This window comes from Chondrus crispus, genomic scaffold (assembly GCF_000350225.1).
Source record: "Chondrus crispus Stackhouse genomic scaffold, scaffold_386, whole genome shotgun sequence".
Taxonomy (NCBI): Eukaryota; Rhodophyta; class Florideophyceae; order Gigartinales; family Gigartinaceae; genus Chondrus; species Chondrus crispus.
In genome coordinates this window covers 55,493-79,401 of record NW_005179279.1, presented here as the reverse complement: position 1 = coordinate 79,401, position 23,909 = coordinate 55,493, and the positions used below count along the sequence as shown (strand labels likewise).

At 48.7% G+C, this 23,909-nt stretch overlaps 1 protein-coding gene across 1 annotated transcript; it reads right to left on the bottom strand.

Annotated features, from left to right (window-relative positions):
- Window positions 1–6,019: 6,019 nt before the first annotated feature.
- Window positions 6,020–6,292, bottom strand: CHC_T00001025001 (hypothetical protein). The gene has a single exon (XM_005718219.1). The coding sequence runs from the start codon at window positions 6,290–6,292 to the stop codon at window positions 6,020–6,022; it is 273 nt and encodes a 90-aa protein (XP_005718276.1).
- Between the last annotated feature and the right edge of the window lie 17,617 nt (window positions 6,293–23,909).

The window sequence follows — 23,909 nt, the reverse complement described above, 5'->3', positions numbered from 1 at the left end:
CGTCAAGTCGTTCAAAGCTGACGCCTAAAAGTCACCGGATCGAGTGTGCCCGGCGCATCGCCTCGGTCGGTTCCCCAGCGACCGGGGAAGCCTAAGATTCAAATAGTCATGGGGAAGTCCTACTCGTCGAACACGGAGTAGTGAATAAGGTTCTATAGCCGCTAGCCACACAATTTCGCGATTGTGAAAGCGGGCGCCGGCAACGAGCCGACAGCAGAAGCCCACGCCGCGGGGCCGAGCTTGTTGCTGAGGTTGTATCGTTCCAAAGTTTCGCGGGGACCAGATCATTGTTCCCGTCAAGGGCCACAAAGCCGTGCTGCTGTCCCGAGATCGACACGGCTTTCACGCCAGGAAGATGAAGTTGAAGTTCTTCGAAGCAGCCAAGTAGGGCATTCCACCATGCACTGGGATGTTGCTCACTCTCTGGAGGGGTAGCCGCTGGATGTTGGCGTCTAGCCTGGGTAACCACAACCCCGGTATTGAGGTCCATCAGTTCCAGCTTGGTGGCATCAGTGCTCGAACCGACCCCGGCTACGAGATCGGTCCTTGTGAGTTCGGCCATGTCAGCGTAAAGCCGTCAAGAACGGCTGCCCAAAAACCCGCACCAGTGCGGCGAGGTCGAAGCGCTCGTGATTTAAAACCTTCTGCGGTCCGTTTGAGACTTAGCACACTGAACTGTTGTCGTATGATCGAGGATCTCTCAGGGGTCTCAGGCGACAAACAGCGATAGGATTGATAATATGCTTCTCGTCCTTGGAAAAAGTTATTGAGACAGGTATTTCTGGATCCAGAAGTTTTCTGGGATACTCTTTGATGCATTTGCTATGAGAGGACAAGGAAAGGTATCGCGAGGCCAACGGGGGCAATTGAACGCGCATCAAGTTTTGTGCTCCCGGAATGTTGACAGTTTATTAAAACAGAGGCCCTTTGCCATCAGCTATTTACTACGGCTTTAACCTAAACCTTCCGTGGCAGAGCGTGTACTTTGCTCGGGAACGGACGAGATTTCAAAATCATTGCGTAAGAAGTCTGATGAAGCCGACTCCCGAATGCCGCTTAACTGTGGGTCGAGATTCTGATCGACTGGATGCGTAAAGTAGGCCCACCAGTCTCTGTCCACCGGCAGCACATCCATTGCCTCTTCGCTGGTGATTTCACATTCCGCATCAAGGGCCATTTTAGAGACGCTCCACTCTTCTTCTTCAGCCGGACTGAGGCTTTCCACAACCAGGTCTTCCCTGTCTTCATGGGGATTGCCTGCAAGATCGCATTCCCCACTGACGCACATCTCGAAGCATTGTTCTGCAATTTTCTCAAGGCCAGTGCCCAGCCCGCAGGTCTGCATCTCACATAGAATGGGATCGCAATACGGGCCCACAAGTAAGTCAAGAGACCTCGAGTCATAAGGTCTCTCGTCTCCGAAGTTTGATATATCCCGATCACCTCCCAGCGGGTAGCTTGCAGTCGCGTGTGGGATCTCGCAAAGTTGCTCCGCTTCTTCCTCACTATTCCTTTCGGATGCCTCTTGATCCACTGCTGGTTGGATTTGAATATCTGAATCCGAAGGGGCGTCGCATATCTCCCCAGTCTTCTTCTTAATAGCCGCGAGCATCGTCACCGGTCCAGAAATGAACACAACTTCGTAGTCGTTATGTTTTTTTCTTGCATGGTAGTTTAGACTGCTCTTCCACACAAACTGTAGATCAAGTTCGTATCGCGGTTAGTTCAAGGAGATTAAGAAGCATAGTTGGAGTAAAGGAGAAGTGAATTGAGAGTATGTACTTACGTCAAGGCCACAAAGGGTGCAGTGGTATCTCTTGTCCCCCGTGTGAATCTTTGGGAACAAAATGCAAAGAGTTGGGGACCGGTCAGCACCAAAAAAAAGAAAGGAATGTCACGCGGAGATATGTTTTTGAAAGAACACCAGCAAGTTCAGTATTGCGGGATAGATGAATGGAGTACGTACTCGAAAGTGGGCCAAGAGGTTGGCCTTCTTTGAAAAGGAACGGGGGCATTGGTTGCACTTGGGCCTCTCGTTTTTCACCGGGGCGCTTACGGCAGCAGGCCGCGTTCGGCGATGTAGACGGGGCCGTTTCGTGGATGATTGGCGACTCTTGTACATGTTGCGGAGAGAAAGAGCAAGGGATTGAACTGTGAGGAGAAGATGGGGTGCTGGGATCGAAGATGCACGGTTGAGGGTGAGTTGAGCAAAAAATGTCCCCACTTACTAAATACATGAAGTCGTGGGCCCTGTTTGCGGGCTTATAACACGCCCAGAGCAAAGAAAATTTACAAGTGGAGAAGAAACGAGACATAGTTGCCGAGAAGGATTTGCTTCCCCTACAACCTGTCCCCCGCGGGGGCTCCCATGAGACGACTAGTGGGGGCGGCAAGGAGCGAGTGTGGTGGAAATTGTGATAATGTACAGTGTGAAAATGGAAGGAACGGGGTGTTTGTAAGTGTTGTACACTTATTTCACATATTAGAGAGGGCTACTGTCTCTGATGTGTTGAAATAGGTTAGACTGTCCCCTTTTCTGGGTACGAAGGAGGTCATCTGTCAAGGGCAAGCTAAATGTACAGGCATGTAGCATAGGGGTCATGCATGCAGTACGAGCGACCTGTGAAACGTACCATGAGGTGGTTGGGTGAGGACAACCGTTGACCAATAAGTAGTTATGCGAAGTACAGAGACGTAGTCAGTTCTCGCCAAGCGGAGCTTTTTCCTCCTGTCGTCTCTTTTGAGATGAAGGTGTGATCCGGAGAGCAAAACAGGGCCGGGCGGCAAGACGCAGGGTAAATGCATTGATAATACGATTGGAATACAGCACTGGCGCCTTGTTTCATTCCTCCGTCCGTCCTGCGTCTATTGTGTACAGTAGCTCTGGCCAATCGTTTCTGCTCTTCACTACTGTACGCCAGATCTAAAAATGGGCGCCGCCGGATTCCAATAGAGTATACAGTACAGTGCACCGTTCCACACTTTCCGCGCACGTGCACGCAAGTACACGTGCCGAGGCAAAGCTGTTGTCAACGGCGCGTGACTTGCGATCCGGCGTGGAACAGCCACATGTATTGTCTCGTTCGTATATACAGTCAGCCCTCCCAATAGTACTCCCCCGATAGTAATAAACCCCCCAGTATGAATACCACCCGTCTTTCCCGCAAGAAAAAGTGTGATTTGAGATGCTATAGGCAGGTCATCTGGATACGGAAATAGTGTGTTGATTTCGCAAAAACACATTGAATATTTATTAAAATTTGAAGTAAGACCATTTCGAATATGGATACAGTAGTGGTCACAGAACACGGAACCAACAGGTATGTGTTGGGCGACCAACTCCCGCCTTTTTATTCACGATACCCACCAAGGTTTTGCATAGCGCGTGCGGTCGCTGGCGGCAGCCCATCTCATCCCCTTGGCAATCTCCCTTCTCCCCCATCCCGCCCAAGTCATGTCAGAACGCAATCGCCTTACTATTGCTCAGCAAAAAGAACTGCTTGCCGAGTACGATCTTCGCCGTCGCAACGTGGAACGCTGTGATCAGCGTTCTGTTGGAGAATGGGCAGGTCGTTACTTTCAACTCAACTGACCTGTTCCGCAGTCTACTGTCTCGCGCATCGTCAAGATGCGCAGCAAGCTAGAGGCGAGTGCATCCACAAATTCGAAATCTCTTCGGAACCCGTTGTCTTCACGATTTCATGAAGCTCTTTCTGTATGGATCAGCGACTGCGCAAGCCGCAACATCGCCCTTTCGGATAATATCATCATGCAGAAGGCCGAACGTCTTTAGAAATTGACAACGAACGACGACACGGCTCCAGAGCTTCGTTTTTCCAACGGCTGGCTTCAAAAGTTTAAGAAAAGGCATGGATTAAGACGCATATCATATCATGGCGAGCAGGTATTGGCTGCGTTTACTGAGGCTGAGAGAGCACTACCTCTCATCAGGACGATGCTTGACGGCTACAATTTAGACGAGATTTTCAACGCCGACGAATTCGGTCTGCAGTACCGATTAGCACCCAACAAGATCGTTGCCGCCACACACCTTAGTGGATCCAAAAAGGACAAGGCAAGAATCACGTGTGTGGCCTGCTGCAACGCTAGTGGAAGTGATTTGGTTCCCTTGCGGATAATTGGAAACGCTTGATCGCCGCGTGCTTTTCGGGGAAAAAGTGGGGAGGAGCTGGGGTTCGACTACAGAAATAATGCCAAAGCCTGGATGACAAAGGCCCTTTTTTTGAGTGGCTCCAATTATTCAATTCAAGGATGATTCAGAAAGGAAGGAGAGCTCTTCTCTTGCTAGACAACTGTTCCGCACATGGAACGATGACAAAGGTAGACACATTGAACTTGTCCGACACGAAGATTGTTTTTCTTCCTCCGAATATCACATCATTCATGCAGCCATGCGATGCGGGAGTTATCGCTGCTTTGAAGTGTCGCTACAGGAGGTTGCAAATGGGCAGAGCTCTTGACTTTATTGATATGGGAGAGAAGAATATATACAAGGTCGATGTGCTACAAGGTATGCGTTGGATAAAAAAGCATGGGAAGAAATGGAGAGCAGGGCTATTCGAAACTGCTGGTGTCACACCAAAGTCGTAGGTGAGGATGTTGATGTGAGCGGTGAAATTGTGTTGCACCGTGACCGTCGGGAACTTGACATCGAAATTGATCAAGGTGTACAAGATAGCAGCGAGCGAATGCGAGTGGAGTACCTCTTCATCACAAATCAGAAATGGAGTCTACAAAGCCAGTCACAGACCGAGATCTGGTTGCTTTTATCTCCGGTCCCGAAGAAGATTCGGGGAACACAGAAGGAGGCGATGAGGAAGTGTTTATGCCTCCCCTTCGTGAGCAGTTGCGCATTATGGCTTCTGCTCACGTTATTATGAGCAATTATGACACCTCTGGGGCGGTTCTACGGGGGATGGAAAAGGTGAAACGGGGACTGAGACGTCAAGCGCTGGAAAAATTTTGTCAAACAAGAATCAGTGATTTTTTAGGACAGAGTTATGATAATAACGCCTCCCGTAGTGATAAACCTCTGTCTATGGGTATCTTTGTCTTTTACGAACAGCACTCTTATTGGGAGGTTGCACTGTAGCTGTTCTGTCTTCTCTATTGGTGTACAGCTATCCGGGGAATTAGAATATACTGTAGCCAACCACAGTATTGTAGCTGGGGAGCAAGTTATACTGGAGTGTGCGCACCCCCAAGAAAGCTCGAAGCAGATGTGAAGTAATATAAAGTACGGTACAGTGCCCACGCGATAACTGCAAGCCCCAATAACTGCAACTACCGGATAAATGAAACGGCAAGTGGGGAACCATCTCCGGGGTCACTCAAAATTACTAAAAAATAGGACCGTTTCAGATCTGATTACTGCAACCTTTGTAACATACCTCCAGAGCGTCATATGGGCTGTTTTGAAGGGGTTACAAAAAATTCAGTCCTCGATCAGGCGACAGATGGTCGACGGCCAAAGATAGTCAAAATATATATATGTTTTTCAAATAAATATTTTGAGGTGTTGGATCCTAGAATCTTATGGGATATATGCTAGGCCCTCTCATAAGATTTGAAAACTGAAAATCCGCGATATCTGCAACAAAGGGGGGTCTCCCCAGGTGTTGCAGTTATCGCGTGGGCACTGTACCGTACTTTCTATGACTTCACATCTGCTTCGAGCTTTCTTGGGGGTGCGCACACTCCAGTATAACTTGCTCCCCGGCTACAGTGTCGTTGGCTACAGTATATTCTAATTTCCCGGATAGCGGTGCCCGTTCAGCGCCGTCGCCGCCGCCGTTGGCATTGGATCTCTAATTATTTCGGATCTAATTTTGAGATAATTTTTAAGGCGGTCGTCGTCTTACTTTAATCAAAGTTTTAGGATCGAAAAGCGGGCTCAGTGCGCGCTTCGCGCGCCGAGCCAACTCCGCGTGGAGGAAAGGAAATTGGGAAGGGTGGCAAGGGGAAGATGTAAAGAGAATGGCGCTTACTTTTTTGATGATTACTGAAGGACCTCTTGGTACATTACTTTTCCTGTTGTTTCATCGGACTCTCGAGTGAGGATAGTGACGTTGCTGAGGTGAGTAGTCCTCGATAATGCGACGTAGAGTTGACCGTGCGAGAAGCAGTGATCTCGTAAGTCGAGACCAGTGCGGCCACCGAAGGATTGGCCTTGGGCTTTTTTCGTTGTAAGGGCGAAGCACGTGCGAATGGGGAACTGGGTTCGGGTAAAGCCAGGGATGGTAAAGTTGTCGTGGACTGGTCCGCAGGGCATTCGAGAAAGGCAGAGTCTGTCGCCTTCATGAGACCTGTGGTACAATTGCCAAGTGGCGATACTGTACTAGGCGTACTAGGCGGGTGCCAGGGGCTCCGCCGAGTACAGTAGTAAGATGTTAACCGATACGGAGCATACGTGGCCAGCACGTGTAGATGTGGCCACGTGGGATTCCACGTGTAGTTAGTGGCTCCAGCTAGTGCAGGTGTACACGTGGTGCGCGACCGATCGGTGGGTTAGTACAGTTGTCATTTTTAGTTACCGTAAGCTACAGTAAGCTGGCTACAGTATGTACAGCTACTGTAGTCCGTCCGGTGCCACCGCGCTACTAGGGGGTATAAGATAGGGGGCACCGGGCTGGTGGTAAACCGAGGCAAGCACGCATCCCCTTACTTCCTACCCTAGTCCTTTCTCTGTGGGTTAAGAAAGACCTTCAGGTTTCCAGCTCGCCACCGGTCGTACTGCCCTACACCCCAGTACGACTGCGCGGGTCCTGCGTAGTCCTCCCTCGTCCAGTGCTTCTAACCGTTCCGAATTATTCTACTTGACGCTCTAGTGTAGCGGTCCCCCAGGCTCCCTCATTTTTAGGTACAGCCTGTCCTTTTCCGTTTACGTTTTAGCGTCCCTACGGTTGTACCACAAGACCCGGCGGTAACGCGCAGAAAGAGAAGGTCCATCACGAGTCTGAGGGGGGGCGTTGGCGTGATGGGCCCGTTCTTGAATGCGTTCTAGAGAATTTCCTACGGGGTAATAAGTATCATTGTCTGGAAAGTAATCAATGGTAGCAGGCAACCCTGGTGGAGGTCCCACCCATCGTACTTGGTTGCCGGAGTTGTATGTCCAGTCCGGACAGTTGAATGTTGATTTGCCGATGTCATTCTGGGTGGAATCAGATGCGCTTGACGTGTCTTGTTCTCCAATAGAATCTTCTTGCATCATATCTGCGACTACTACTACATTCTCGGTCTTCGAATCACCGCTTTCGGTCAGCTCATCATCAATTTCGCTGAAATCGTCATCGGAGGTGAGCGGCGGCATTTCATCATCGGTTTCATCTTCCTCGAGAGCTGGTGCCACGGAGGCTGCAAAAGGGTCCGTTTCAACATTCTTTCCAGCGGTCGTATTCGACAGAATGGCGACGACGTACTCCTCAGAATCTGAAAGCGAAGAGGATTCCTCGGACTCCTCGGTGTCGTATAGTTCTCCTTCGACACCGGACGTGAAGTCCTCACTATTGTCGTGCACTACAGCCACGTGTGGCGGCTGTAGGCAGAGCGACGCGCGTTCAGACGCGTAAGGGGATAACGGGAGACCACCCGGTGGATGACCGGAACCGGGATCCGGGCACGGCTTGCGCGGTAGAGAAGTAGAACTACAGTCAGCGATAAAGAGGAAGAATTAAAGGAAAAACAGAGCTAATGGAGCGGACAGCACAGTAGTTAACGTAGGGCTCGCGCGGGTGGGTCGACGCGCGCGGGGAAGGCAGGTGGGATTAAAGGGGTGTAGATGGCTCGGTCGGTATGAGCGAGCCAGTACCGAGTCGAGTCTACAACCTGGAATCCAGAAACCAAGGTAAAAGACCCGAGGCTTCGTGCCTCTTTACTTTGATTATCGGGTTGACTATATAGTCCCCGTCGCCGTCATGGCGAAGCTAAATTATACTGTAAATAGGAATAACTAGAATATAACGGGTGTAGCCCCGAGGGGACCAAGTAAGAGCCCCCATAGGCCCGACAGGTGGCAGAGGGATCACACGTGTCCACCGGTATGGTCCGGCCGAGAGACAGGGGGCCCAAGTGTACCCGTGGTACACGTGGTGGCGGCGAGCGCGATTATGGCGCATTAGGGACGTCTGTCCCGCCATAGTGTACAGTGCACTACAACTATCAGTACCTGTCTTAACGACATGGGTACTGGATCGGTCATATTCCAAGCCAAGGTGTACCGTTCTGTCCTGGAACGAAAGCTTCACCATTTGTCTGCGAAGATCAAGCCGAGCAGCCAAGGTTTCCATTGTCTGGCACCCAATGATGAGGTCGAAAGGCGTATTAAGCACAACAAGAAAGTCGATTGGGACTATCAGGTCGGTAAACGAGACAGCAACTGCCGAGACAGTTCCGATACAGCGTGAGGTATCACCGTTGGCGACAGTGATTTGTCGGGATGTGCGAGACGGGGTCAGAGAGAGTTCGTCTGAGAGCCGACTAGACATCAAGTTGGGAATTGCTCCAGAATCTAGAAGAGCCTGTGCCTCTTTGGAATAGATCTTGACCGGAACCAACTTAAGTCGACGGGGGAAACTGGTGTCGACTACGGTGGCAATCTTTGTCTTCCTTGTGCCCGAACGGAATAACTTCTGCATTTCCTTCTTCGCGTCATCAGCGTCACCTCGAACCAGCTGGCCGAACGTGATACCACAGGGGGCTCCGGCGAGTTCGGTGAGAAGACTGTACCTCCCTACATGGCTGCTGAGCCTAGCCACTTTGTTTGACTTCGGAGCAGTCTTCCTCTTCTTCGTCCTGCGGTTCTTCGGAGGGACCCCAATAAAAAGTCCTGGGGTTGAATGGCGATGCGGGGGCATGTATTCCATTGGGCCGACCATCGAAGGAGTCGGTCGCGGGGCAGCAGCTGAGTGATGCTGCTTCGGCAGTGGTTCTCCCTGAGCATTTCGCTTTAAGGCAGCCACAACTTCCGGTTTAAGTGATGCAACTCCTTCTGTAACAACCAGAGCATGTTCATCAGCAAATTTTACTTTCTTGATTTCTATTCCTCCCTGATTCCTCTTCGAGTCATCTTCCCTTGAAGCTTTAGCCTTCGCCCAACAGGCGCGTTCAGCGTGTCCAACCTTATCGTAATAAGTGCATCGAGTTCCCCGATGGGGGTTATCTGGGCACTTATTGGCGCCATGACCCTGCCTTCCACAGTACGAACTGGAGCGTTCGTCAATCGAGGGCTTATTGAACCCTCTCTGAGGCTTCTTCACTACAAGGGAGAGTTCAGCCAGTTGAGAGGTCATAGTTTCCAATTTCTCCTCGTAACCACTCTTGAAGGTGGGTCCCGTTTCTTGGGGACCTGAAAGTGAAGCCGATGGGGATAAATGCTTGAACGGAGAATAACCGACGGGGATGAATTCTTTCCTGTTACGGTCGAACATCTTCATAGCGTCAACCAATTCGTTGTACGTGGTTGGGCTGCGGAACATGACGAACTGAATCACCGCGGGATGACCTTGAATGGACTTGCGGAGAAGTCCCAGCTTAGGAGAATCGTTCAACTCGGCTGCAGAGTACAAACTCTCCGCCCTCTTCACGAACGAAATCACATCATCATCTTGAAGCCTGAGGTCGATGGCCGAACGGATTGCCACCTCAGGATCTTCCTGCGGTTGAAACTTGTCGAAAAAGGCCTTCTTGACTGCGGAGTAGTTCATGGCTTTCGCTGTGAAGGTTTCATCAGCGGCGAAACGGCTGTCGTAGAATTCGAATGCCGGGTCATCGAGGAACGGAAGCAGTTCCTCCGCCTTCTCCTGTTCGTCCTTCTATTTCATCAAAACGTTGTCAAAATAGAAGAAGAACTTCCTGACATCCAAGGAATCGTCAGAAGTCCCTGAGAACGAAACAAAGACCTGCCCACGGCGGGCGGGGTCCCTCGACCGAAGTACTATGTGAAACGAGTTTTAGTGTGGTCCCGGGATGGGCCGTCGTAGATGGGGTTTATTGATTTATGTGGGAAAGTGTGTGTGTGTGTGTGTGTGCATTTGTCCGTGCGTCGCGCTACGGGCCTTCAGCGTTCCGTGCGGGGGCGACAGGGGACTGAGAGCTGTGTGTGTGTGTCGCTATCTCGTCGGGTGTGTCGATACGGCTTTTATGGAGCCCCGCCGACATCGAACCCCTGACTCGGTTTGCCGTGTAACCCTAGTGTAATAATCAAACGGTATCCCTGGCCAATAGGTGACAGTGAAAAGACACAAAAAATACCTAAAAATCATATGATATAATACTTACAGTAATGCATGCAGCAAGTAGCCGGGGCCAGTGGGCGTTTGTTACGGTCAAACCGTAAAGTCCTGAAATCGAATCATTTCCAATTCGGTACTGTACTGTTGTGAGAAAATCGTTGTTCATGACGATATCGCTGATTGGTTGATTCCTTCGGACTACACTGTGGATACGGGTTCGGCAAATGTAATCAGCATGTGCTGGCGTCGATCGATGCTCCCTCTTTTTCTTTGCTAACTCAGCTACCTCCCGTCTATAAGTACTCATGCCGTACCCTTCTAGCTACGGGATCCATCGTTTCCTCCTCGCTCGTTTCCCTTTTTGCGGGTCTTTCAGCTGCCTTTTCCTTGCATTCGTCCATGCTATGTACATCATACGTACGCATTGATCCTTCGATTCATCCTCCGAATTCGCCTCTGTCAGTGGTGATACCACTTCCTTCTTCGTGGGTCCAGCCCCCATTCCGTTACACTCATCCTTTCGGTGCAGCGGCATGCACTTGCCATCTCTTTCCATGTCGCACGAATCGGCTTCTTCCCTTGGTTCTTTACCCATCCGTCTGTTCGTCTTCCCGTGCATCCGATTGAGAATTCCTTCCTTTTGCCCACGTTATTGTCCTCTCACCCTTTCGCTCGTCCCCTGCTCTCACTGTCTGCTTCTGCATTCTGCTCACTGGGTGTCACTTCTACTCTATATATCGTCGTATAGGCGTACATGCGATGTGTTCTGTGGAGTCATGCGCGCGTGTTTCCACTGTGTGCCAGACGCACATATCCAATCAAATCATGTGATTATTATTTCAGTACCCGACTCTTCACACTCCCCCCAGTCGTTGAAGTGTATATCTTTAACGACTCTACGTCCATTTCTCGCTGTCAACCTCAAACGACTTGTGCACCGGCAGCCTTAGTATCCCTTCACTTGCAATCTTATTGAGCATCCTATGACTTATAGCATTCCTCTTTGTTAACGCATCTGCGATGTTGACCTTTCCTTGAATCCACCGTATTACATCAACTTCACCCGACTCAAACGAATCCCTTATGCGCTGCACTGTTTGTCTCAATCGATAATCCCGACCTTCATGCAGCGTCGTAATTGTATCATATAGTCCCTTCGAGTCTACGCTTAGCACGTGTCTTAACTTGTCCTTTGGGAATATGGATCTCATCGCAAGCTTGAGATTATAACCTCTGTCGTCCGCGTCCGAGCACGCCAAGATCTCTGCCCCATACGATGAATGGCACACTCTTCGCTGCTTCGTGCTCGACCAGTCAATAATGTGATATACATCGTCTTGTACACCTTTCTCCTCATAAAGAATCCCTAATATAAACCCCGTCTGGCCATATTGCTTAGTCCTCGAAATATTGAAAGCTGCGTCCGAAAATGAATTGATAGTTGCAGATACCTCCATACTGCGTGGTCTACGAAACATAACCACCGCCTTCAAATCCTTCATCTCCTTCAGCATGCCGTTTGCCTGTAGAAGATGTTCAACTTTTAACCGTGGTACGCATTGTTGCATATACGAGCCGATGTATGCTGCCTGTGGTAGTGCTCCGCACCCAAGCCATACCAATTCCCCTGCTAGAGATCTGAATTCTGCCATTTCTTTCGATGTAGCTGCTGAATCTGTCTGTTTCTTTCGACACTGGTCTAGAGTCACTGGCCTTATATCCTGCATGTATGAGTCCATTGAGATGGACACCGAGCCATATTTGTCCTGAGTTATATCCGCCCCATTGAATTTGATTGCACCATCTATAATGACTTTGCTGATCGGAAAACGTTTAGAAATGTGTTCAGAGAACACCTTAATGTCCTCCACGCTGCCAGCCATCAGGAGATCATCCGTGACCTTCGCTGCAATAATGGATATCTTACCTTCTTTCGTTCTGCGTATAAACATCTGTGGAACTCCTCTGACCCTTCCAAATGATGCTTTTTGGATCATCCAATTCTCAATCACCTTCGCCCATTGCCTCCCTGCCTCTGATATCCCATATGGCATCTTAAGCAAGTGCCATATTACTCCTCGTTTACCTTTCCACTCTGCTGGAGGTCTCACATATATGTCCCTTCGAATTGGTCCACTCTGCAAATAGGCTCCTTTGACGTCCAAACATCCTAACCGGAACCCAAAGATCGTTGCAAGGCTGCATACTAGCCTTATCACGTCGAACTGTGCGGTAGCCGAATCTTTTCTGGAAAGTATCATCCTTATCTTTATCCCGATTCCCATGTGGACATAGTCTGGCTTTAAGCCTCTTTTGTCCTTTTTCTTCTACCTTAATCTTGTATACAATATGGGACCCAATCACATTGGCAAACTGAGGCACATCAACATCCATGACCTCCTCATACGCATCCTTCCAATTTGATTTCAGTTCTGCTTCAATTGCCTTATTTACGATCCAAGGAGGGGCGCACTCCATTTTCCTTCTCGTTATTTGTGCTGACCCTAGTATTTTGTGAATTTCCTCTAGAGTTTCTTGCTCCTGTGATTTCAGCTCAATATCCTCTTGCTGTTCAGCCCCTGTTCCCTGTGGTAACTCCCCAACGTCCTGCGATGGATCACCTTGATTTTTCTTCGTAAATAGAGATCCTACCCGTCCCTCCGATGCAGTCATATCATTATGTTCTCCGTCACCAAACACATCCCTGATTAGGTCGCTATTCATAGCTCGTGCATTTTCCTCGTTATCGGTGATCGTCTTATCCATGTCAGTTATAGCAGTTGTGGTGTTCTCGTCTTGTGCAAGTTCCTCCTCCAGGCTGCACTTCATAAGTTCCTGTGCCAGTTCACCTTTTGGAGCTATCCTGATGTGTTCGTACGCCACACTCATTGGCGGCCCTTTCTTATTCCGCCTGCACTTGACCATGTGAACTTCGGCCTCGATCACCCATGCTTCTACCCACCTTGGCCTTTCGTTTTGCTTTGACGTTTGTAATATACCCAGACCTTGGCCCCTTTTGGAAATGATGCCCTAGGTTCAACATTTCTCATCTTCGACCTCGAAACTCTGTTGATTGCCCGCACTGCAACTGACTCCATGTGTGCATCAAGCATGCTCTGTGATACATCGGAACTGGGTACTCCCAGAATCGATGGTGAGTACCCCCTGGCTAGCTGAAACGCACTCAATATTGCGTTACCGTGAAACATGTTTGACATAAAAGAAGCTCTTGCCACCAACGTTCCTGGTGATGATGCTGTTAACTCTTTAGACAGCCTAGATAAAATAGTTTTAAACACACCATTATTGCGCTCAACATGACCGTTTTTAGCTGATGATCTGGACGGCCTCGGCTTCAATGTGACTTTGTGAGATACGAGAAACTTTTCAAATATCGGCCTACAAAATTCTGGGTCAGCGCTGAAGCTCTTTGGGGCTCCGTGATGATACAGCCATTCTGTCTCGATTAAATCCATCATTGTTTCAGCTGATCTGTCTTTTGCAATTGCCCGCTCTCCGTACCTTGTCCCAACATCTACGATATTGATAACCTCATACTTGACATCCTTAATGTAAATCATAACAAAATCCACCTGAATCTCCTGGTTGAACTCCTCGTTGACGTGTGTTAACGAAATCTTCTTTGTGTCCTTTGGACGCCCAGTTGATGCGCATATGTCACACGCACTGTGAACTGCATCACAAGCTCTTACCACACCCTGCGTTTTTAACTTAGCATCATCGAAAAGCTTCTGCATCTCACTTGAGGATGCATGCGTAAAGCGGTGTACCTTTTTGACCATATTAGCTTCTTGACGTGATGAACTATGCCCCATGAGACTCATACGGTGTGATCTTGAATTCGGTACAAGATCGAACCATATGCGATCATTCTCACTCTTATCGGGTGCAATGTACGTATAAAACGTACGGTCTGCACTATCGCATGGCCTCCGAAATGTTATCATTGGCTGCTTCGGCCTATTCAGAGTGTCTGCGAACCGTTTGAAGTCTAGTCCCACAATCAGAGGAGATTCACCTTCTACAAGATCAAACTTCATCGCTGTAGGGTTTCCTTGTACGTCATTGACCACCAGTTCCCACGTATACCGAATGGGCTTGGCATCTGCACAATTTTGACCCCATCCATGGTGATACCTTTCGCGTGGCGGTTGCAGCTTGAGCGGAATAGATAGCGCGTCACATAGCCTAATAGCGTTAAAGATACCTCCCGTAGAGGTGGGTGCTCCTTCATCTAGCATCGGGTTGAGGTCAGCATGGAGCTCTACTGGCCTCCTTGACGAAAAAACGTACCAATTTTCTTCTTCTGTTCTTCTTTCGAGGAATTTTCCTGTGGCACTCTGGTATCATGCGCCGGCCTCCTTGATATCTGTGACTGTCTGACCTTATCCAAACACTCCGGCCTATCCCGATACCAATGTCCTGTTTTTCCGCACGCCTTGCAGCTACTCTCCAACTTCATCCGCTTGATCCTGTCATTCCGGGCTTGGTAATCATCCATAGTACGTTTTCCGAGCATAGAACCTTTAGCCATGAACTCCGGGTTGACTTCCGTTACAGTTTTCACCTGTGCCAGCGATTGTGTCGCTTCCTCTATTGAGAACATGGATATGTTGCATTCTTTTTCTGATCTTGACTTCATTTTCTCAATCTCGTCTGATACTCCTTGAACTGCCTCCTTAGAGTCCAATGCATCGTTCAAGTTTGCCTTGATGAAAGTCACAAGTTTGTTAGCAGTGTCCAAAGTGACTTCTAAATTGAGAAACTTGCAAAGTTTGGAATTCACGTCTATCTTAGATGTCAGTTGAAAAATGAGACCATTCAAGGTGTCGGGTGTTAGTTTTGCATTTCTCAGCATAGTTACAGCAAATTGCCTGCTTGAAAGTTCTGTTAGCTTCGTTGTTTGGTTCACATAGCGTGCAACAGTCCCCGCGAAACGATTGGCAAAGTTGTGCGGGCTCTCTCCTGGTTTTCGTATACATTTCTGGATGTCCGATAGCAGATCCACCTCCATCCTTACAAGCTCAGTGGTTGACTGTTTTGCTATAACATCAATGATACTTTCAACCAAAAGCTCCCTAGATGGATCGTTTTCTGTGCCTTTTAGAATGATATTGCCGGACTTCTCTGCACTCTGTATCATTTGTTGAGCATAGTCATCGCAGTATCTATAAATGAGGTGACCGGCACCCCTGAGCATCGCCTTTGACTTCGTATCAACTTCTGCAAATACAATAAGCATTTGAATCCAACGGCGTAGCGCATCCCTGTACCATGACTTGGAAGTTTTGTTAGTTGCGAACATCGGTGGGTGATGTCCATGCGTCAAACCCCCTGAGTGAGCCGATGAGGAACCATCTGGGCCCATAACTGTGGTAAAATCGTTGTTCATGACGATATCGCTGATTGGTTGATTCCTTCGGACTACACTGTGGATACGGGTTCGGCAAATGTAATCAGCATGTGCTGGCGTCGATCGATGCTCCCTCTTTTTCTTTGCTAACTCAGCTACCTCCCGTCTATAAGTACTCATGCCGTACCCTTCTAGCTACGGGATCCATCGTTTCCTCTTCGCTCGTTTCCCTTTTTGCGGGTCTTTCAGCTGCCTTTTCCTTGCATTCGTCCATGCTATGTACATCATACGTACGCATTGATCCTTCGATTCATCCTCCGAATTCGCCTCTGTCAGTGGTGATACCACTTCCTTCTTCGTGGGTCCAGCCCCCATTCCGTTACACTCATCCTTTCGGTGCAGCGGCATGCACTTGCCATCTCTTTCCATGTCGCACGAATCGGCTTCTTCCCTTGGTTCTTTACCCATCCGTCTGTTCGTCTTCCCGTGCATCCGATTGAGAATTCCTTCCTTTTGCCCACGTTATTGTCCTCTCACCCTTTCGCTCGTCCCCTGCTCTCACTGTCTGCTTCTGCATTCTGCTCACTGGGTGTCACTTCTACTCTATATATCGTCGTATAGGCGTACATGCGATGTGTTCTGTGGAGTCATGCGCGCGTGTTTCCACTGTGTGCCAGACGCACATATCCAATCAAATCATGTGATTATTATTTCAGTACCCGACTCTTCACAACTGTACCTCACAAAACCATCACAAAAGATTCACGAAAATATGTGATGTTTGAGACGATTTTTGTGATGATCACAAAACGTTCTCAAAAAGTGCTACAATTCATCAAATATTCACAAACCATGTGTGACGAATGAGAAGATGGAGTGAGACGAATGAGATGACGGCGGCGAAAAGAGCAAAACTCTCACAAATCGTCACACAAATCGTCTCACTTTTTGTGAAGCCCTAAATCGTCACAAACCGGAGCACAGGGATAAAGAAGATGGCCAAGGACAGGTGGGCATTTCTCAAAGCGTATGATAACAGTAATGAACCAAGATCTGTGGACCAAGATCTGCTGAGCAGTGAGGCGGGTGCCTGGCAGAGGGATCTAACATCACGCACACGTGTACACAACACATGAATGAGATCGCCGTCGTTCGACACTGCCGTTGCCGTTGCCGCTGCACGGAAGCGTAAGAAGGGTTTCGCAGCTCTTTGCCACAACCCCAAGCCCGCTGATAGCAGGTTTGGGAAGGCGTAGCTTCGGCACCGTGGGTAGGCTTACCTCTGACAATGAGCGAAGGCAGGTGGCGACTGCACTGGTTTCCCAACCAAGCACAGTTCTAGTTCAGAGTGAAGCATCCCGTAAAATTGAGAGGCAGCAGGGGGAAGGGCGTACCGTTCTGAGAGAACTCACTCAGCTTTGTGGCACCCCGAAGGCGAACAGGGTTGCGCTACATATTCACTCAGGTTCTTCGACCAAAACCCATCTCGTGCCTGACACGCTCGCACGAACATTGCAGTTTAGCCATCGTGGCTCGGCAAACAGAATGGGCCCTTACTTTAGCTCTCTTAGAGCGTCGTTTTCTTGAGGATTTCTGTTCAGGTCTTCTTCGTGGTAGGCTGCTTCGCGCTTTGTGAAAGTCTGTACTTCCAATTTAAATATCATTGAAACGCCTGCACATCTCGTACAGGTCTTTGGGTGCGAGTTGGTGCAAGTGAGAAAGAATGCCTTCGCCATTCCAATCGCGCCCCTGCCCTTTACGTCAACCCTGGAGATGCGACAAGACAGTACAAGCAGCACGATTGCACGATTCCGAAGTGTTGACCAAGAATCGGGACCAGCCGGTCACGGTAGCATTGCACGTGCTTGGTGATCTGCATAGTTCATCTGAAGAAGTCCTCCATAGTGATGCGCTGGACGCAACATTGCCTGTCACCCGTGAGTCCATCCCCTATTGGCTTCCGTCCGGCATGCATACACGCGCGCTGATCGGTCCTTATCCTTATTCCATGGAGCAATGCCTACTTCCTGCCTCGCCCCTCGCGGAGGAGTTTAGCAACCTACCACATTGCGTTTGACAGCCGGAGTAGCTTGAGCTCCCATTCCAGCAACACTTTTTGTCCATTGTTCTGCGCAGCCCAAGCTACCAAAGAACATCCACAAGAATCCCGATATGCCACTTTTGAGGCTCGCGAGGCTACCCGCGCACGTGGTCTGAGATGGAATACCTGTTGCGACACTGCCCTTAAGGCGCACGCTCAGGAGGACAAGGTGTGCTCCTGGTTGGTAGGGGATTGCGGTAGCTGTAGCGAAGGAGAGTCAACTGTGCGTCGCAGTTCAGGTGTTGTCGGCATGCCCCCTACGGTAATACATGTGTCGTTGTGTGTAGTCACCCATGTTGGTCTCTCCATAGCCAGATATTCGTGCTTTTTCCTGTGGTCCGCATGTGTCACCTTCGCGTGAGGGCCTGGAAATAGGCTCACGCATCCCGCTTCCGCATAGTTGTTCTTTTAGCAGAAGTGTGTCCGCTTCACATCAACGAGCGTTTCTATTGGACTCAGGACTGCTCTATTGTCGGTAGAGCGACAAGACCAGTTGCGTATGTGTGCCTAACTCTCGCTTGGCTTTTTTAGATGCGATTCTGAGCTCCCTGACAGCATGTTCCCATATCTATCAAACTTCACGTTCTGTACTATCCACGATGAACTTAAAAGTTCTGCTCTTTTACATAGACTGGTGAATACTGTAAGGAGAAAACATTCTTTGACACTCATGGCAACAGCAACTTCTTTCGTTAATCTCGTTTCTGTCTCCCTCATGGCGCTTGCAATATTAATATCGCACCCGGCATGGGAACGGCCTGTCCCTGTAGTGTACACACAAAAAGTGGTGACGAGGTTCGCGCTGATTGTCAAAATAATCTTGAAGGTATGAGTCCGGGAAAGCCCACATAAATTGCCCAACCGCACAGAAAATCTGTAACGAGCGTGCTGGTCTATTTTATGTCTCCAAATATATCCTCTAAAGTCAACGTATGAGTCTGGTAAGTTCAGAGAAGAGAGACATGAAGGGCATGGTCTATGAGCCGAAAGCTAGTAGAGCGGGAGCCATTTCGTACGGTCCCAAATACCCTTCATCGCTTCCCTACTCTTTCCTGATCAAGTCAAATACCCTTGCGATGAAACACATGTTCAGAGACCGCATTCTCCAAGAAAACACTGTTTCCAATCTTCTATTCGAGCTTATGTTTCGGAGGTTCCTCCCCGACCCTAAATCGAATTAGCCAAACGCTTCAACTGCACTAAACCGGCAACTGCTGTCAGCACAAAGAAATATTCTTATTCTGCAATGGCTGCAATCACACTGTTCCGATATATGTAAGCCTTATCAAATTTCTTCCATATCCACGAAAAAGTCACGGCCATCACCATTCCAGTCGTGCGTTATGAAGTTTTGACAGCAACATGAAAGGGATCGATGCAAGCGTGCGTGAAAGTTGGAAAAATTTGAGGGTCACGCTTGGCACTCAGCGATGCACTCAAACGATCTGTTTGTCGAGTACAATACCTCAGAATCGTCGAATAGAAAGCAATAGGCCAGCCTTTTCGTCGCCATTGTAGGGTCGAGCATTGTAACAATCGTCTTTATATACATCATAAATATATCGATAACTGGAACGGTGCCGTCGATGCCCCCTGGCCCCTCTCCACGCACATGCGAGCCAAGGATAGCTCACACCCTTCCACCGTCGCCTATCCCGCCCACCATACCACCACATGTCTGCACTACTCACAAAAACTTCAGCACAGCTACCGTTCCACTCTATCCAATATCCACCACGGAGGACCGGACACCAACCCTTTCATGTTCGTGTCACGAGTTCTCCTTGAACGACTGATTGTGCATAGTGTAGATCGGGGACGACAACTTGACTTTAGAGTTGAATGAGGGTCGAAGAGATACGAAGGGGATCGAAGCGGTGTTAGTGGACTGCGTCAATGGCTGGGGCATGCATGAGTGACTTAGTCATGTGGCTCTGCCTGGCTTAGCAGCATTGTCGTGCAGCACTTTGCGGGAACGTCGGAAAGAGAAGCGTCGCCCTGGATACTGAAGGAAACTGCGGAAAGGAATGAAGAGCACTAATCCTTCCACCGGACCGAGTGAGGGACCTGGACTCTTTTTCGTAACAATTATTGGCATCGTCGTGGGGGGCGCTGCGTGACTGCAAGAGGTAGGATGGACTGTATCCGATCCGGCTTGAAGCCGGCAAACATGCTACGCAACATATTTGGTCTACAAGTGGGCCCACCCGTGAAATGTTCCTGTCGGGGTGTCTGTGGCACCTCGCAGTGAGCGGTTAAAAACAAAACCACCCGAAGGGCAAGAGAGGACGCGTTGAGTGCAGTCAGCAACGGCACGACACGCATGTCCAATAGATCAGTTTGGATGAGTCTGACGTGTCACGTAAGAACGTGGGGAGAAATACTGCACCAAAAGATGTATTTTTGTTGTTCTTGAGATTGGTGATTGAAGTTCCCCGAAATACAGTACATACCCGAGTGCTGTATATTGAGAGGCCATAGGGCTGCCACGCATGTTCTTCAGCATTCTACCGCATGTTCTTCAGCATTCTACCCTTACTGTAAGTACTGTACAGAAGTGAAAAACATGTGCTTCAGGTTGAATATGAAACAGTAAATTTAGGAACGGTCTTTTGCTTGTTCTGTACAGTCCGGCGCATGCTCAAGTGAAGTATACTGTACTGCATCTTAGCTGAACCCTATCTGGTCAGATCGTAGCTAGAATGCACTATAAATTGTGGACAACATCATCGCATGATCAATACAGCTCCGCTGATGTGAGTTCTATTTCCTGGGAGATGTAAATTCTGTCCCACCTCATCGTCTTCTGGAACTCTTTAATGTTTTATTTTGACAAAGCAAGTCAAGGAGAGGATCCAGGACTGAATAAAATAGCCCGTTTGATTGATACATTAAAATGGCTGTGACTATGGAAATCGGAAGCATGATGCCATCTTTTTACTCAGAGGACTACCCACAACAAATAGTGCGACCGACAATATCGCACTATCACCAAGACAGCATCAGTTAATTTAATCTATGTGGCATTCCCAACCTACGCCGTTGCCATTCGCGTCTCGAACTCAACTTAGAAATCATTTCTTAATCATGCTTTTCAACTAAAATAGGTTGTACAAGCGTTATCCTAAGAAACCTGGGCACCTCCGCCTCTGATCTCCTCTACAGTGAGAGGTACAATTTCCCTTTTTCTACCCAACCAATCTTCCGTTGAGTAACACAACAGAGTATTGAATTCACATATTCTAATATTTACATTGTCCTTGTAAGCCACTATTTGGCTTTCATCGAGCTGTTCGATTTTCAATTTCCTAGGCAAGATCCCCGGCGATTCAAATAGTCCAAATGCCGTCTTGGGCACCCAGTACCGTTCCATTTCTTGGCACGTACCGCCGAAAGGCTTGTACGGCTTCTCTTGGCTCGCCAGATTAACTTTCGGCTGACCTCTTTGAATCTCCATTGAATCATTGTTTTTCTAGCTTCCCGAACGGATGCCGTCCTTTTATAAATAGATCCCCGAGCCTTAGAGGCCTGCCAGGCCATCCCATCATTCCCCAAGACTGAACAAAACTTGGGCTCACAAGAGGACAAAAGAACCCTTGAATCTTTAGCGCGATCACAACTCGTCGTAAGATTGCATCCAGGCTCTCGTTGCTACCCTTCAACACGCCATCTTCGCATTGTTCTCGCTTCTCGTTCTTATCATATGGATTTCATCTTCGGTGATGGTGTTCTTCACCGGAATGCCTTCAATCGCTTTCTTATCCGCGCTGGCAATGCACATAGCCTTCCTAAGAATCGCATCGAGTGTGCTCAAGTCGTCCCAATACAGACCCACCGACCCACAGTGAAGCCTGACATTGAGAATATTGTGAATGGATGGGTTCTGCCGAATGGATCTTCTGACGTTAATAATCCATCTTTGCAGTCTGATGGTGATCAAATCACTACTTCACAACGCCAGCCACAAGCCGTGCATGGCCTTCCTAAGCCTAAGCCTCGCGTCAAGTGGGCTCAAGGCGTGCCACTACAGACCCACCGACCCACAGTGAAGCCTGACATTGAGAATATTGTGAATGGATGGGTTTTGCCGAATGGATCTTCTGACGTTAATAATCCATCTTTGAAGTCTGATGGTGATCAAATCACTACTTCACAACGCCAGCCACAAGCCGTGCATGGCCTTCCTAAGCCTAAGCCTCGCGTCAAGTGGGCTCAAGGCGTGCCACTACAGACCCACCGACCCACAGTGAAGCCTGACATTGAGAATATTGTGAATGGATGGGTTTTGCCGAATGGATCTTCTGACGTTAATAATCCATCTTTGAAGTCTGATGGTGATCAAATCACTACTCCACAACGCCAGCCACAAGCCGTGCATGGCCTTCCTAAGCCTAAGCCTCGCGTCAAGTGGGCTCAAGGCGTGCCACTACAGACCCACCGACCCACAGTGAAGCCTGACATTGGGAATACTGTGAATGGATGGGTTTTGCCGAATGGATCTTCTGATGTTAATAATCCATCTTTGCAGTCTGATGGTGATCAAATCACTACTCCACAACGCCAGCGTCGAGCCGTGCGTATCCTTCCTAAGCCTAACGTCAAGTGGGCTCAAGGCGTGCCACTACAGACCCAACGACCCACAGTGAAGCCTGACATTGAGAACATTTCCAATGGATTGGTTTCGCCGAATGGATCTTCTGGCGTTAATACTTCATCTTTGCAGTCTGATGATGATCAAATCACTACTCCAGAACGCCAGCCACTAGCCGTGCATGGCCTTCCTAAGCCTTGCATCAAGTGGGCACAAGGCGTGCCACTACAGACCCAACGACCGATAGTGAAGCCTGACATTGAGAACATTTTCAATGGATTGGTTTTGCCGAATGGATCTTCTAGCGTTAATGATACATTTATGCAGTCTGATGATGATCAGATCACTAGGCCTCAACGCCTGCATCGAGCTGTGAGACGAACTCAGGCCGAGTTGCAAATCGCCAGGGCCATTGGGAAGGACAAATTACGCGTCGCCTGCAACCAGTGCAACGTCACCGTTGCCGATCAGCATAAGCTACGCCGGCACGTATTGCGAGTGCACCAAAAGATCAAGCCGTTTCAGTGCCGTGCATGTGACATGAAATTTTGTGTGCGCCAGGAGAGAGAACGACATGAGTTTGCAAGGCACGAGAACATTGGAAAGTTTGAATGCCGAGGTTGCAAGGTTTCCTATTCCCGAAAATACCTCTTTGCGAAGCATATGAGAACAGAGCATGGGCAAGAAGTAGGCAATCCTTCCTGTGAAGCCTGTGGAGCGATTTTTGAGAGTAACGCTGTTCTGATTCATCATAAGCGCAACAGCTGTGCAACTGACTGTCGTGGAATTTAATTCCCGCCGGGGAACGATCCAGACTGCGTTCAATTGCGTATCGCTTCGTTGGCAAAAGCAAAAGCATGATCCGTCAAGTTCCACTAACAGGTCTGCCTCGCGCGTATTTTATCCTTTTTGGATGCGTAGCAATTCATACTGATACTCTTTTTCTCGTTAGACGTAGTGCAACAATACGGTTATGAGCTCATGTGACATCTTTTCTCCATGTTACTGCGAAAGATAGCGTAAACTCTTTTCGTAATAGACGCCTGTTTGGTTTCCGATGCCCTAACCAGATTTCGAAACCGTTCATAGAGCAGGTAGAAATGTATTGCAGTATACAATGACCCTACTGGACTGACAAACGTTTCAATATACTATCAGGAGTATGCCCGCTCTACATGGACGAGCGTTTCTATCAAAATCAGCTCTTCTCTGCGTTTGATCCCGAATGCTCAGGTTAGGTTGGAAGGTTGAATTGAATCTGACTGTTGAGGATGCTTCAGGAACCGAATAAACCCAGTGCGGTAACATTATGTGTTTCCCGATTAGAATGTGGTCCTGAACCCGTTGAGCCGACAAATTAAGATGAAGTATCGTGTTGGTGTTCGTAGATGAGGAGGATGGTCTGCGAGGCGGTGACTTCAAATTCGTTATAAAAAGTACTCCGAACGCGCTTCACCCTATCTTCATATGATTCGATGCTTCAGCTTTCCTAGGCTGAAGAAACGTATATTTTTTGAGAAGGACAAGCCTCAGATGCGCTTATTAGAAGTCAAGAGATCAGTAGACTATCGTCAGGAGACTCTGAAAAGGATA

What these genes read in the sequence shown, in the direction of transcription:
- CHC_T00001025001 (XM_005718219.1), bottom strand. Translation starts at nt 6,292, where the DNA reads ATGCCCTGCGGACCAGTCCACGACAACTTTACCATCCCTGGCTTTACC.